A 12,315-nucleotide genomic window follows, 5' to 3' on the forward strand; every position below is an offset into this window, starting at 1 on the left:
TAAAACCTCAGAAGAATCGTACCATTGACCCCCCTGTGGGACTAGACGTGTCACCATAGCCTGTGCCTATGGCTGGCACCATCCTACTGCTCAGGCATAGTAAGTTTGATACATCTGGGTCACCCCAAGACTGCCCACAGGCCTGCCCAGGATTCATATTCAGTAGATCTGGTTCAGGAAGCTGTAGCTTTCCAGCCTGTTAGTGTTGACAGAGCTGTATCCTGACCTCTGATATGTCCTAGTTCAAGCACAGAACTGAGTGAAGGTGGCGGCTTCTGTGATACAATGGTCTCACCACATCCCATGCAGAAGGGCTTATTCCCATCCTCATGGATTCAATGAATATTGCCATTGTGTGGCTCCTGTCAGCACTGAAAAGAGTTGAAGACCCTGTTTGGATCATGCACTTCAGTTTAGTAACAGGTTGCATTTTTATTTTTCAGTTTACATGTTTTCTTCTTTAAGTGATCAGACAGTGCTTTTCCCAGCTGCCTTTCAGCTTGGGGTAACATTTATTTCGCCATTAGCTATTAGATTCCATCTTCTTGGACTCCCCAGTTTTTTAGGAATGGAAGGAGGAAAATCCCACTCCCCCCCCCCCTTATTCTAAAGCAGTAGTGCAAGGAAATACATAGATTCCCACAACTGCAGAGTCACATCTGTCTTGGAAAGAAAAAAAAGTGTTTTGTTATATTCAATTAATATCCATGGTCTTCTTGCAAAAAAAAACCCAAAAAACCAACAACAAAACAAAATAAAAAACCCCCGTAAACAAACCTCCTTGAGGACGTATTGATGTAAGGTCCCTAGAAGCTACTGGGAAGAACTGATGTTCTAAAATCTCAAAGTTATTCATACCTCACAGAACTACAGTACAGTAGAGATGTTACCTGGCAACTGTACTCTCAAAGACTTGTGGAGACTGATATGTATGTGCCCTAATGACATTCTGATTTACTAGAATGTTTTGAAATTACTGGGTGCATGTGAGATTAGGGAAGCTCTTCAATGTGTATTTTAAGTATCCTGAAGTGCTGGTATAAAAATTCCTAGCAGGAAGCTGGATGATATTTTTAATTACCATAGTCTATCCTTTAACATTTTTTTTGTGTGCAAGAGGCTTCCCACTTGCTACGTTATTTTAAAAGCATTTGATTTATTTATTTTTTGTTGCTAGCATGATATGAAAATACTCCATGTAGCTACTGATTCTTGAACAGTGGCTCAAGGTTTATTTTTTTTCTCCAGGCATTCCAATGAAAACAAGTGAGAGAAATTGCCTTCGGTGTGTTCTCGTGTACCAGAGAGCATATTTACTTAGGCTGCTTGTTCTGTGAACAAGTTTTCTGGCAATAAAAATTTTACAGTGCAGAAGTCTGTCATGAAATATTACACATCTGACTTTTCTTAAGCCCTGCTCAAAGAGAACAGATATTGAAATACTTTCATTCTCTCTAATGCTTCAGCTTGGTAGCATATTATGGTAATCCAGAAATGGGTTTTCCTTGTACATGCGTGTAATCAAGTGCTTGCTGTATTAAGGCACAGATGTAATACAGTAATTCTGAGTATATTAAAAATGTATTTAAAATGAAACCTTCTATTTGTGGATCTGGCTGGCTTTTTTGAGACCATAATTTCAGAAAATCCAAGTACTCGTTTAACTTGTTAATAATCTCATTGCAATAAAGCAGAACATTCAGGCTTTGACACAGAGGAGCACTTAAACATATGATTAAATGTCCTTCTTGAAGATGAAGGCTTTCAGAAATTGGAGCTTTAATCATGTGTTTTACAGCGTAACTGAATCACTGCCTGATAAGTAATGCTATATGGACTAGAGAGGTAACTCTGTGTAGGCAGTGCATATCAAAAAGTTTAATTAATGCACTGTGGTTTAGTGGTCTGTCTGTTAGACCACAGAAGTACTAACACACTTGATTCAGACTAATCCTTTGTGCAGATCTGCTGAGTTTAAAAAAGCTGTCTTAAAAGTGAATTTTGAATAACATTATCTTGAGAGAGTTGGGATGGCTAAGGACTTGTAACCAAAACTGGTATTGATGGGGTTTTGTTGAAATTGATAGAAGTGTAAGTTTCTGACAGCTGCCTTCACATGTCCTAATTTCATAGCTCAGCGTATTTCTTGTGATATGACCCCATTATCTTAATTCCACTCTGTTATATTTTTAAATCTTTCTATAATTGCTCTTTCTCTCCAGGGGCCTGACTTTTAGCATTGGTTTTTAACACTCATATTTTTCAGGTAGTTTTCTTTTTCTATTTTATTTTTTGAGGAGGGAACCTTAGTTACAGGAAACAACAGAATCCTGAGCTGAACAATGGCAAACCAGGTGTTTGTAGGGCACTGAAGTAATTTCACAATGGGTGGAGTACTTTAAAAATCTCTAGGGCATGAGAAAGAATTACTTGCAGTGCTTGCAAATGATTCTTCAAGAAAGTTCAGTAATAGCTGGTACATTAAATAGGAGTGTAGCACACATGCTTTGAGTTTGTTTTGATACTAAAATTTTTTTTGTAAAATAGGGAAGTGCTGTGCTGCATGTTAGGCCCACAGGTGTCCTTAGACCTCTTTACAGTCCCACCATATGTATGCAAGTCCACATACCTGGGTGCTGGTTTCTGGCAATCCTAGGGTATACTGGGGCAGAGGGACCTGTCAGGTCTCACCCTGCCTACAGGACAGATTCAGGAGTGTGCCAGCCCACAGGGAAAGCACATAAAGGATCACTTTTGTTTCATTAACGTTTCCTGGAACAATGTGCCTCATATTTGTACCTTTCTTGGCTTCCTTTAAACTCTGATTGCAGCTAAAAACATACAGCTTGACTAACTTCAGCAGAATTGTTTGTAAACACAAGACTTGAAGTAGCTTCTTCAAGAGCTCTGTTGTTGCAATTGGATGCAGCAGGTGAAAAATGAAAGGATGACTTATGGTACTGAACAAAATCCATTCATTCTCCTTCAGCTTCAGTACAGAAGGCTTTAATGATCCTATGTGATGCTTCTAAATAGTAAAAGTCACATTCAGACACATTTTTTTAGCTAAATACAGTGAGTTGATTGCGGGCACATGGACAATGTCTTTCTGATGTTGCAGCTCATGAGACTGCCTGGCTTGTTTGCTCTATCCCAAATACAGAGTAACTTCTGTATTTTGGTAGTAGTCTTGGTTTGAGGCAGCTGGGCAGACTCAAAGGAGCCTTTGTGTGACTGCAACAGGATGTTACCTTACAATTCATGCTTACAGGGAAAGTTTCAGCCCTAGGTTGCATTGATTTTTGACACCTCAATGGAGCTATGGTGGCTTGACCTTGACTGTCTGCCAGACACCCACCCAGCTGCTCTTTCACCCCCATTTCAGGGGGTTAGTAGTTTCCACTCGGGACACCAACACCAGGATTTCAAAGGGTACCAGTCTAGAAGCAGGCACAGCAAATATTTGCTGTTAGGAAGTAATTTTCAAGGCTAGACATCAGACACTGTGGTGTCAGGAGGCCCTGAAGGCATACAAGTTCTGTATTCCTTCTTCCAGTGCTCTTGTTCTGTTTTTCATATTTCATTCAAAGTCTCCACTGCTTTCGTGTTAATGTTTCTGCTTGTACTTATCCTTCTTAGCCCTTTTTCCTTTGAGCACACTCTAATGTTTCCTTGCTTACAGATAGTGTTGAAACGTTTCTGTGCTATGTGAAAGCACAAAGCTTTGTCACGTTCCATAGACAAAGCAAAAGTGTCCGCAGGCAGACAAATGAAAAGGAAGTGTTAACAGGTCTGAGCACTTGGCAAACTGTGGTCCTGGTGACTGTGCAGTTTACGCCCTCCTAGGGCTGACCCTACATAGCTCGCTCACATTTACTCAGACTTTCTGGTCCTGCCTTATCCTGTGGCATCCATACCGTTAACGTCAGAGCCAGGGAAGTATGAGTCCTCTTATGAGGCAGGTAACATACAATTTGAGGAAAGATGTCCAGTTTCCTGGAAATCCTGTGCAATGAATAAAGGAGTATGATTTGTGTTTGTGCGCATGCATGTGACTGATAGAAGTATGTTAAAAAAGTGGATCTTTAAAGGTCCTGAGTACGCACACTGGAGTACGTTTGACCCTTCCTTGCCACTGATTTATGCTGGTGCAGGATTCTCTGGGTTAGAATGTCCTTGAAATGTGTTTATCCATATTCCACAACATCTCATGGAGCCTGTGTTGCTGTACAGGGGAGGTTTTTGTGATCAATTAGGGGCTGCATCACAGTTGCAGTAACACATTTCTTCCTTTGCTTGGGATGCTAACCTAAGTGGGTCATTTGTGTTTGTAAGCATGAAAGGGAAGATTTTAGTGCTTAAAAATGTATTTTATTTATATGAGGATCCATTGTTTTTCAGAGACTTCTCATTTACTTTTATTTCAGGCCACTTTTATTGATCTAACCAAATATGGAATGGTCTTTTCCTCTTTGTCCCCAACTCATTCTTTAGTGACTCCCTCTTCCCCTGCACAACATGTACATCTACGGCGGAGTTTTTTTTTCAGCCTAACCTATTGGCAACTTACTTGTAATTACAATAGGAATTTTAATTCACTGTAAAGAGAACTGATGGATGTATAATTAACTAATGACAGTCTGTGGGACTAAGCATAGCAAAGTGAAAGCCATATAAGTTCAGAGCAACTGAGGTAAAACTTCATGCCTTCTCTGCAGCACATGGAAAAGTGAGTTCTGCCAGGCTGGTAAAGTTGAGGAGATAGTTTGAGAGCTTTGGGGAGGACAATCATCTTGAAGTGTTGGTAAAGAGCAGAAGAAGGAGTAGAGGGTAAGAACTGCAGGAAGACCTGCATCTTTCTCTCCCCATTTTTAACACTGTGATCTCATAACGAGAATGAACCTCCTATGCAGATCTGATTTCAGAGGCCAGATGCTGTTGGATGGGACTACCCTTCTCCATAACCCTTAACTCTTCCCCCTGCATGTGTCCATTGGCAGCAGTAGCAGAAGTCCCAACTCTGCTGCGCAGACACAGAGACCAGTGGGTCGGGTTGCCCTGAGAAAAGGAACAGGCCAAGAAGGCCATGCATCTGCTCCCCCTTGGACAGGCAGGCTTTCAGTGCTAACAGGATGGCTTTGCCTGTGCCAGCCTGATTCAGAGAACTGCTTGTGGACAAGCTGGCCTCTCAGGGAGTATGGAGGGAATTTTGTTCCTAATAGCCATGGTGCTTCTCCTTCAGGGGCTGAGCAGGCAGGACACGGAGGTGTCTCCTTGCCTTTGATTCTGTTTGCTCTGTTTGATGAACTCCAATGAGGTTATTGAGGCTGTGGTGAGGTGAGCCTGGCCTGTCTGGGGACTGGATCCTCTGGTCTGCCAGGTTTGCTTGGTATTGTCTGCTGGAGATTTCCATGGGGTGCTCTGCCTGTTTTGAGGAGAATCTCAGCTCTGTTCTGGAATCCTGGTGTGAGGGAAAGATGAGTGTGTGGAGGGACAGGGAGCAAAACTGAATTTAACCTACAATCTTCAGAAACAAGCGTTATCATAATGACAATGGGATGTCATAATGAGTCCCTACAGCCATCATACTGTGGCATGTGGTTGCTACTAGGGCAGAGTGGTGTATCAGGAGCCTGCTCTTCACTGTCACTGTTGCTGTTGCACTGAGTCCTGGATTTAGGCCATCTAAAATTAGCCCCCAGCCCTAAACCTCAGTCATACACCTGAATCTTCCTACGGCTGCCTTAATGCTGCCTGCATGCAGGGTCATAACCCTCTTGGTTATAAAAAGAACACTGACTTGGGAAAGAGCTGTATCCATTTTCTATCTGTTCTCACATCCTGAAATACTCCTACCTGTCCTTTTGTGCATCCCTCCTTTTAACATTGTTACCTTTTACCGTGTAAATGAAGAAACTTCAGATCTGTGCAGGGTGGCGATGAGTAGCTCCCTGTGCAGATGCAGCTGATGTTGAAAAGCAACCTGAGTAAAAATGTTAAAATTCCCCTAAATACTGAGATAATGTCTAGCACGTAGTTTTAAATAACAGGTAGTTCTTGATCCGCCATAGCGTTTCCAGTGACTCAGTGTGTCCCCCCCCCACTCCCTTGCAGTAATTACAGAGGAGTATTGTAATTCCTGACTCAGAGGGAGGTTTCCTTTCAAGGTTTTTGCCTGTGCTGGTGTTCCACCTCTGCAGCTGTATGGAAAAATTGTGGGGGACATCATGGAAGCAGATCCCAGGACTGCACCAACAATAATGTAGGACTGGCATATTTTTGAACTAGTGATAGGAAGCCATAAAATGGAGAGTTTGTTTTGGATTTGTGATCAGGGATTTGGTTGCCAGAATCTTGGCTATGACTCTTGTATCTCTTGAAACTGGGTGCTTACAACAAAGACATCCCAAGGTACGAATCTGGTGGCTTCTCTGACAGGCTAGGCTAAAAATCTTCAAAGTGAAAAAATTAGAAAGGAGTAAGTGTGCTCTGACTCAGATTTGTTGTGTTTGCATGACATTTGAAAGGAAAGTGTGTTCCTGCAGATTGTGGGAGCACAAGTCATGAAACTTAGGGGACAGGTCTGGGGATGTGCATCAGATTATGAAATGGAAACTGTGGGGAAGGGTTCCATGTGCATTGACCACTTAAACTCCATGAGCCTCATTATTTCTCCCTCTATGGAGGAATTCAGCAGGTACTGCAAGTCAGTAAGTCACATACACACTGACTATCTGCAGCTGGCCTGGCTGCTCTGGGAGCCACAGAATGGCAGCAGGGACATGCTGCCAAATGTGACCTGACAGCCCTGCCACAAGGACGCTCAGGACTGCAGGGAAGGCCAGCAGAAGTGGACCAAAGGGCTTGAGTCTCCTGTTTATCTTGTGAGATGTCAAATCTGACAGGCACATGGATGGGCCTTGATCGGTTTCGTGTTCAGGCAACCTCCATTCGTGATGTAGATCTTTAGGTTTAGTGGAGATGCACTCTTGGTGCCGCTGCAAGCAGCTGTGTACATCTGGCCACCACGTCTCTGCTTGTAACAAGTAGGTGTGAAGGTCAGCTTGCCACCACCTAAGTGTGTTCAGAAGCAGGTCTTTGAAAATTGGGTCAAGTTTCTTAGAGACAGGAATAGATTTTCCTGTGCCTTAAATGCTGTAGTGAACCCCCCTGTCTATGTTGAGGCAAATAAAATCTGCAAATGTGCTTTGCATTGTTTCAGCTTAAGCTTGAGGATATTCTTTTTAATTCTTTTTGCAGTGTTACTGTGAAGGTATGAGGGTCTTGAAATTTTTTATGATTATGGTGCAGTGTTTTCAAATGCTTAGGCCATAAAACATTACCTCTGAGCATGATATTTCCGTTTTTTGCTTATCAAAGAATAGAAATTTCTTCCCTAACCACTGCTGTGACATGTGTGGTGAAAACATGGCTATTCTGAGCATCTTCCTGTCAAAGTGTTAGTGCACTTAGTTCTGGGTTCACAAACCTCAGTTAGATGCCTAGGAGCCCTATGAAATAAATAGAAGATCTGGATGCCAGAGAGTGGGATGCACAAAAGCTACTGTCTGGCATCATCAAGGCAAAGCAGAAAAGAGGACTGCACATGAAATATTCTTACTCATTTGTATTTAAGCTTCAGCCCTGTATGAAGTAGGACATGCAATCTGAAACCTTTTCCTGGGTTTAGATGCTTTCACTATCCATCTTGCAGTAGACTACTAGCTTGGTATCTCAGTGACAACTCACGGAGAAGGTGGAGTACATGGTACCCACCACTTACATTACAAACTGAATATTTGAAATGCTTGCCTGGAAAGTGAGAATCTGTTCTTGTCTTGCACTGCTCAGGCAAGCTCCTGAGCCATCAGATGAAATAGTGTGAGTAGAGACACTCACTGGAACTGTGTGGGTGCAACAAAGACTGAAGGATCTCGTAGGGATAGGAGGGGAATGACTCTGAAGCTCATTTGAAAAGGCAGAGTGATATATATCTATGTACATATGAATCAGTTTATTTTTTTAATTAACAATTTATTTTCCCAAATCATGTCCCTGCTCCTAGGACTTCGGTGAGGGCTCTGACCATTATACTGTTGCATGTAATATAGGTGATGCCTCATCTGTGTGAGTTTTGGTTTGTGTTTGTTTTTTTTTTTTCTTTAATTTGATGTTAAGCAGCCTGACTGCAATGCTTTGTGCCAGTAAGATGAATGTTCTCTGAGAACACAGCCAAATTCAGGTCTTTTGATGAGGTGGGCTCTCAGTCACCTTCTTTATAAATTTTGAGTGACCTGAAGTGGGAGACTGGCCCTAAGATGTCAAGTAGTACATTTGGGTGTGGTGGTGCTTTTATGGATTTTAGATGTAAATTCACAGGCCTATAGAAGTGACTACATGGCTTGTGTGATGTTTCAGCTATCAATTTATCTTTTCAGGCTGAGTGGACTATTAATGACTGAATGGGCTCTGCTGGGAAGGCTTGTCCTCACACCATGACAGCTGATGTGTCAGAAGCTGGAGAGCTAGCTCTGGAGCCTCTACTCACTTGCAAGTTATGTCTCTGTGAATATTCCCTGGATAAGATGACCACTCTTCAGGAATGCAGCTGCATCTTTTGTACAGCGGTAAGACCTACAATGCCTTTACATTACAGAAGCAGGGTAATGGAAGATAGAACTGTGAAATGTGATTGCTTGTCTTGTACAAGAAGCATATGTTACCCATGCTGACAGAGGATGCTTTTCTAAAGAGCATGTGGTGTTAGTCTGTCTTGCCTTATTTAAAGGATTTCTCTGTCATTCTGGTTTTGAAAATTCATAACTCTGACAGATGGTCCCATAGCAAATAATAACAAATCCCAGTAATAAATGGGAAAAAAGATGCATTTTAAGACTGTTGGAGAACATACACAGTCTGTATGTAATCTCAGTATTTATTTTTTTCTGAAGAAAAATCTTGAAACATCATAAGATAGCTGTGAGGTGTTGTTTCCCTGTTATCATTTTCTGAGTTCTCAGAGACATTTAAACTCTTCTACTTAACTTTTAAGGACAATCAAAAAACCTAAACAAAAATGAACCTTGACCTATCGAACCTTTGCCTCTCTGCAGTCTGTGCTGCAGAGATGTTGCCCAGGTCATGCATTGCCTATGGTTGTAAGTAAAGACTTTCTGTCCTGCAAATTCAGATCAAATAAAGCTGGTGGAAATGATAAAGGGAGAGGTTGAGTGAACTGATAAGAGCCCTACAGATAGTAACAGTCTTCTGGTCTCTTTGTCAGCATGCAAAAATGGGTGTAGTTTCTCTGGTGATAGTGACTTTGATGTGGTTGACTAATGGATTTTGGAAACAGGTCAGAAGTCACTGGAGGATGTTGGTGTTGGTTTTTTTTTTTAACTCCCAAATAAATGTACCTGGCTTTATTTTTTTAACAATGAACTGTGGATAAGCATCAGTCAAGTATGTTTAAGTTTTATCCTTGGTTGTTTGAACTCATAGAAGAAATTTGGTATTTGTGAAGCCATCTTGAGTGAAAATATCTTCACTTACACTGAACTCAGGGTAGCTTAAGTAGGATGACAATCTAGCTGTGTGCTTCAAGAAACTAGGGTAAGATTGATTTATATGCATTTCAACCTGACGTTCATGAAGTTTGTTTCCCATAGTGACTTCCACAAAACAATTTTGTATTTTAGTTCGTAACAAAAATTTTAAGAGCGCATACCTTAGGTAGGAAGATACTGCTTTAAATTGAAAAAAAAAATAAATGGAGAAGTTGATACTTCTACAGTGGCCCCATTCTTCTCTAAGAACTCAGTGTCTCTGATTTAGTATCATTAATGGCACATTAACTCAATGTTAGCTGCGTGAAGTAATCCTTCTGCCCTTGGAGAAATTGAGTTGCTGAGGCCTGTGCCAGGAAGAGCTGGACTCTCTACTCCTCCAGGACACTGGCCAAAGGGAGAGGTTGGTGATGGCTTGGAGTTGTTGCTGTCCCCACCTATTGTTCCCTGTTGGTGCCACAGCTTCCACCCCATCCACACACTCCTTACCTGGTCAGTAGCAAGAAGAACATCTCCTGTGAGCTTGGCTCTCCAGTGCCATGACAGCGATGTGGAGACTGCAGTCACAGTTGTTTGCCATCTGTGCAAACTTCACTGACTTTGTCTAAACCAAGAGCCAGCCATGAGTGAGCACCGAATGCAGCTGGGAGAAGTCTTTAGACATGCTCTATTTATTTCAGTGGGTGTAATAGGTCTCAACTGTGCTTATGCTTCACATCTACCCTTTGTCTGACTGTTGTTGTCTGTGTCTGAATGTCCTCCCGATGGACATGTCTGGGCTGATGAAATAGAGACGTGTAGAACTTGCATCCTGTAACAAGAGGGGTTCTGGAAACTTTTAACTTTTAAGCTTTCTGTCTTGAATCCAGAGCATTTTCTGTGAGGCCATATGAGTTGCTTATTCAAGCAGCCTCCATAGAGCAGTGTCAGAAGCAGCTTGACACAAAGTGCCTCGGTGCTGGGGATGGCATGGGAGATTGCTCAGGGCACAGCCTGCAGCAGCTACACTGGTGTGCCATTCCCAAAATTTCCTCCCACTCATGCCAGGGCATCTAGATACCTTCACACTACCCTTAAGACAGATGTTGGAGTAAGAGTGTCAGCTGTGAGCTATGGGATCGAGCCCATATCTTTTTCAGCTAACAATGCTTTCAGCTTGTAAAGCTTATTCTTATTTTCTGTCACTAAGGTTAATTTTATAGATCCAAGAGTAGTATGAAGTTTGAAGTACAAAGGGGCTTGACGTGGACATAATGGGTTCTGCTCCACTGAGATGAAACAATTAGTTTTGTTAAATTTTCATTCTGTTACTTTTTTTTTTTCTAACAATAACAATGATTCTGCAACTATGATTATTTTTCACTACAGCATTTGTGGCTTTGGAAATAACTGGAAATTTTTACTATTTAGACATCTGCAGGGGGCGAGATTATATTTCCTTTTCATTTGTAGCCTGTAAAACCAAGGCAATCAAATGAGTTGGAATTTTGTACAGCTATGTTTTCAGCTCAGAAACTCTTGGAATAAACATTATACCGTGTGAAAGCTGTGTTCTAGCCAAATAAAGCAAACTGTGTTTAAGAAGGTGTATGTTTGCATTTTGGTGGAATGTTGCTAGTAAGACAGGAGTTTTTCAAATAGCTATAAACATTTTTACTCCCTCTGTTTAGAGCAGAGAAAGCAGATGATTTGCAGAACACACTTGCCATCTTGTCGAGGACCAAGAATTAGAATGGGAATGATTTCAGAAGTGGAAAAATATGTACAGCGATTGAATGGACTTTATGATGCAGACTTTACAGTTATTATGTATATACTCATTGTATGTTTCCCCAGAATTTGTATTTCCTGGGCATGTCCCGGCTTGTTCACTTCTCTGCTCCCCTGTTTCTCTGCTGATTAGCCGGAGAAGCTGCAGAGAGGAGACAGCCCCCATTTACCCTTCTCTTCCCCGGTTCCTCCTGCTCTCCTCCCCCTTTTGCCCATGTACCTATCCTGGTTTGTACCCCTGCTTGTCTCTCTCATGCTCCGCCCCATATTCTGGCCCTTTCCCCTCCTGAGCTGATAAAAAACCACGTGCACACTGGAATAAAGGATTTTACCTGCACCCCACCTTGTGTCCTGGACCCGTGCTGTGCCACGGCCCCATCCCCCCTTCGGACCGCGGCACCATCTGACAGTGGTAGCCCAACCAGGTCTGAAGAGGCCTCAGCTTTGTATTTCTCAGCGTTTTTTGCACTTGGCGTGGGACTCCATTGGAATGTGAGATAAAGCACACATTCACACATTCCAAGAACCTGGAAATGGCTATAGTGTACCGGATGACTTGATTTCATTGTGTATGGATTTATATTAGTTTTGAATGAAAGGCTGGTCTCTGCAGAGGGTTGGGTAAGGATGTGAGGTATATTTTATCTGCAAAAGTTTTAGAGGACTGCACTTTACATTATTCAGTTCATTTCCTATACCTGTAAAACCTTTGCAGAGTGCCATGCTGTGGTGCACTCTCTTACATACCGATCTTCAGCAATATGTGTATTGCTTAAGCTGCATGGTTTTATGCTACTTGCCCCATTCAAAAAAATGGAGGGGGTCTCATCTGTTCCTCATACTGCTTATCTCGTTTCTTGTCTTGCCACTCATCCTTGTATATTTGGGGGATGTCCTTCTTATCAGCAGTCCCTTGTGTTTACCTGGTGTTGTAATTTTTTCTTCCTTGGATATGCAACTACACAGATTTTTGCCCCTG

At 42.1% G+C, this 12,315-nt stretch overlaps 1 protein-coding gene across 7 annotated transcripts in view; it reads left to right on the forward strand.

Annotated features, from left to right (window-relative positions):
- RNF144B (ring finger protein 144B) overlaps nt 1-12,315 on the forward strand; it is a 104,756-nt gene that overhangs the window by 51,672 nt on the left and 40,769 nt on the right. For 5 of the 7 annotated variants that reach the window (XM_017808545.1, XM_017808544.1, XM_017808542.1 and 2 more), the window contains one exon: nt 8,439-8,627. The exons of 1 other annotated variant lie outside the window; for it this stretch is intronic. In XM_017808545.1, coding sequence (XP_017664034.1) covers nt 8,463-8,627 — 165 coding nt within the window. In that variant the 5' untranslated portion in view covers nt 8,439-8,462. Of the gene's footprint in view, nt 1-8,438; nt 8,628-12,315 lie in introns of those variants that run through there. One more of the 7 variants, XM_017808547.1, reaches the window with a different exon arrangement.

This window comes from Lepidothrix coronata, unplaced genomic scaffold, assembly GCF_001604755.1.
Source record: "Lepidothrix coronata isolate B3197 unplaced genomic scaffold, Lepidothrix_coronata-1.0 Scaffold23, whole genome shotgun sequence".
NCBI lineage: Eukaryota > Metazoa > Chordata > Aves > Passeriformes > Pipridae > Lepidothrix > Lepidothrix coronata.